This window comes from Chaetura pelagica, unplaced genomic scaffold, assembly GCF_000747805.2.
Source record: "Chaetura pelagica isolate M959 unplaced genomic scaffold, ChaPel_1.0 scaffold369, whole genome shotgun sequence".
Taxonomy (NCBI): domain Eukaryota; kingdom Metazoa; phylum Chordata; class Aves; order Apodiformes; family Apodidae; genus Chaetura; species Chaetura pelagica.
This window is the reverse complement of record NW_009970235.1, coordinates 280,027-282,643: the sequence shown is the minus strand read 5'-3', so window position 1 is coordinate 282,643 and position 2,617 is coordinate 280,027. Positions and strand designations below refer to the sequence as shown.

At 48.2% G+C, this 2,617-nt stretch overlaps 1 protein-coding gene across 1 annotated transcript in view; it reads right to left on the bottom strand.

Annotated features, from left to right (window-relative positions):
* The window catches only part of HCN4 (hyperpolarization activated cyclic nucleotide-gated potassium channel 4), a 107,712-nt gene that overhangs the window by 40,310 nt on the left and 64,785 nt on the right, over nt 1–2,617 (bottom strand). The window contains 1 exon segment of the mRNA XM_010005893.1: nt 2,083–2,244. Within this exon segment, the coding sequence (XP_010004195.1) occupies nt 2,083–2,244 (162 nt within the window).

Here is a 2,617-nt window from a genome sequence, read left to right as displayed (position 1 = left end):
ATTCCTGCTAAGAAAGGTGCCTAAGCTAAATATTTTCTTCCTCTGTCCTGTCTCTTGCCACCTTCCAAAACCGAAACCCTTTCCTAGTTACCTTCATGGTCCTTTATAGGTTCTAATCTTAGTCTGGCCCAGGTAACTCTTTGTCTAGATTATATAACTTTAGCTTTGTTTCTCTCTCTGATCCAAGTCTATTCCAAGTCTTTATCCCACTGAGTTCCACAAGCAGCTTTCTGGCCTTACAGCCTCTGAGCACAAAGTGTCCACGAGTCAGTTTGCATTCTCTTGTGCTATGCATTTCTGCAACCTACTCAGTACAACCCCAGGTCTCTCAAGACTGTTTTAGACACCCACCATTACAGTATTTACTCATCCTCAGAAGCATCTGGGGAGGGAGAACTCTGTGAGGCTCCCATTTTACTTGCCTGGGATCACACAGAACCGAGTTGGGTACACACAAGTATCCCACTCTAAATCAGTGCTGCAGCCACTGGATTATTGTTCCTCTGAGCATTTATGTCTGCCATTGCTAGTTATTGCCCACCAGTTACCAGTAGACCTGGTTGTTTTGACACTTCATGTCACTGGGCAGCTTGTGTTGCAGCTCTCATCCACTGGCCTTTGAGCCAACTGTGCTCCTCACACTTGTAACTCTGCAAGCCTAGCTCTTTCCTCCTCCCCCAGGGTTGGATGGGAAAAGCAAACAGAAGTTGTTGCCATCAGGCTACTGCCCAATGATAGGATAAAGGAAACATGGTTCAAATTTGTTGCTCTGGAGCTGTCCTGCAAGGGCATCATTGGCCAAAGCACTTCACCAGATGGGGATGATTTCTGTCTGCACCTCAGCTCTCCAGGATGAGGAGTTGTATGTCTTTTTGAACCCGAATAGCACAAGCACAAAGGGGCCCTGATCTTTTATTGCTCCTGCCATATAAATAATAAAAAGGCAGCATGGGGGAAGATAAGGCAGCTGCTGCATGGGTTGTTCTTCTGCTGTAGATAAATAAAGGCCTGTAGTCTCCAGAACTGTCAGTCTGGCACCTTTCAACAGCAGGAAGTGAACGATTATTACAGAGGAAAGAAATGAATAAATAAACACCAAACAGATGACTTTTTCATGGATGCTCACTCTTCTCAGGCATGGGCAGCATGTGCCCACAGCTCTGCATGTGGGAGGCATGGGAAGCTGGCAGTTCTTTTATACATTTTACATTTGTTCTGTTCTGCCTGAGTGCCTGATTATTATTATTTTTTAAGAAGAAACTGGCTGAGGCAATCTGGAGGTTAAGAGCTGCAATAAGAGGCAATTCTTTAAGCTTTGTCAGTTTTTGTTTCTTAATAACTGGACATTGTCCCTTTGAATAACAGACCCTGAATTCTCAGTGAGCTGGCTGAAAGGTACCATGAACACCCCATGCATTTACCATATGGTCTAAATCTCCCTCAGCAAACAGCAGAGTGAGCAGCACAGCTCAGGACGGTGCTGGGAAGTCTGGCTACTGGTCCCATGATGGGAGGTCAAACTGTGGCTTGGCAGACTCTGTTTCAGCCCACTCTCATGCGATACTGTGCAGCTTTCTGGGGGGAAGGGTGGGTGATCACACCGACCCTTTCAGTGGATATGAAGCAGAAGGCTGAACAGTTTCCTGGGGTCCAGTGATGGGAATTATGGATCAGGCCCAGCGGAGGCTGTAGGACACCCTCAGCCTCCCACCTTTGGCTCAGTGTGCCCAGATCCCAGCAGAAAACCCTTCAGATTCTTGCTCTTTGCTGGCTCCTGCCAGGAGGGGGAGCCTGGCTCCTGCCTTCTGCTGCAGCAGGCCCTGCTGGGGCTGATGCCAGCTCCACAGCCCTGAGACAGGCTCGTTGCAGAGACTGTCTCCAAGGAGCCTCCATGCTCCATTGGGGAGATAACCCATGGATAACTCCAGGGATAGTGGAGGAAGGTCCTAAAAGGAGCTGGGGGAAAACGGGAAGCTGGAGGGGGGGGTGGCGCCATGTTAGTGCTGGGAAGTCGATGCTGAAATGGTGATGCTGTGACCAAGGGTTTAGGGCTGTGGAGGAGCAGGCAGGGTAGGCACTTACCACCATGCGGTTGAGGGACACCCAGCAATCATCAGGGAAGTCCTGCAGCATGGGCACAAGGAACTGGAGGCAGCCATCCCAGTGACACAGCAGCAGCATCATTCCAATCAGGTTGACAATCCGCACCACTGCACTGGCCAGATCGTAGGTCATGTGGAAGATCTGCAGGGGTCAACGGAGAGCAGATTAGATGGCAGCTCCCCCAGAAACCAACCCAACATCATTAGGTGCAGTATCAGGGTCAAGAGCCTTGCTAAAGTAACAGAAAAGGCTGCGTCAGCTCAGCTCAGGTCAGTCACAGTAGGCAAGCAGAACCAGCTGAAAAACAGATTAAAAACTAAAATACAAACCCATGATCATTGACCTCTCTTGCCCTTTCATTTTTGCCTTCTAATTTACATTAAAAGCTCCATAACTCATTTTATAAAATAAGCTGCTTGCAAATATTTCTGGAACATCAGCCAGTCCTCAGAAATACACTCTACCACTACACCTTTTAACTTCAATGCCCTTCTTTGATTTCTTCTCCTGCTGA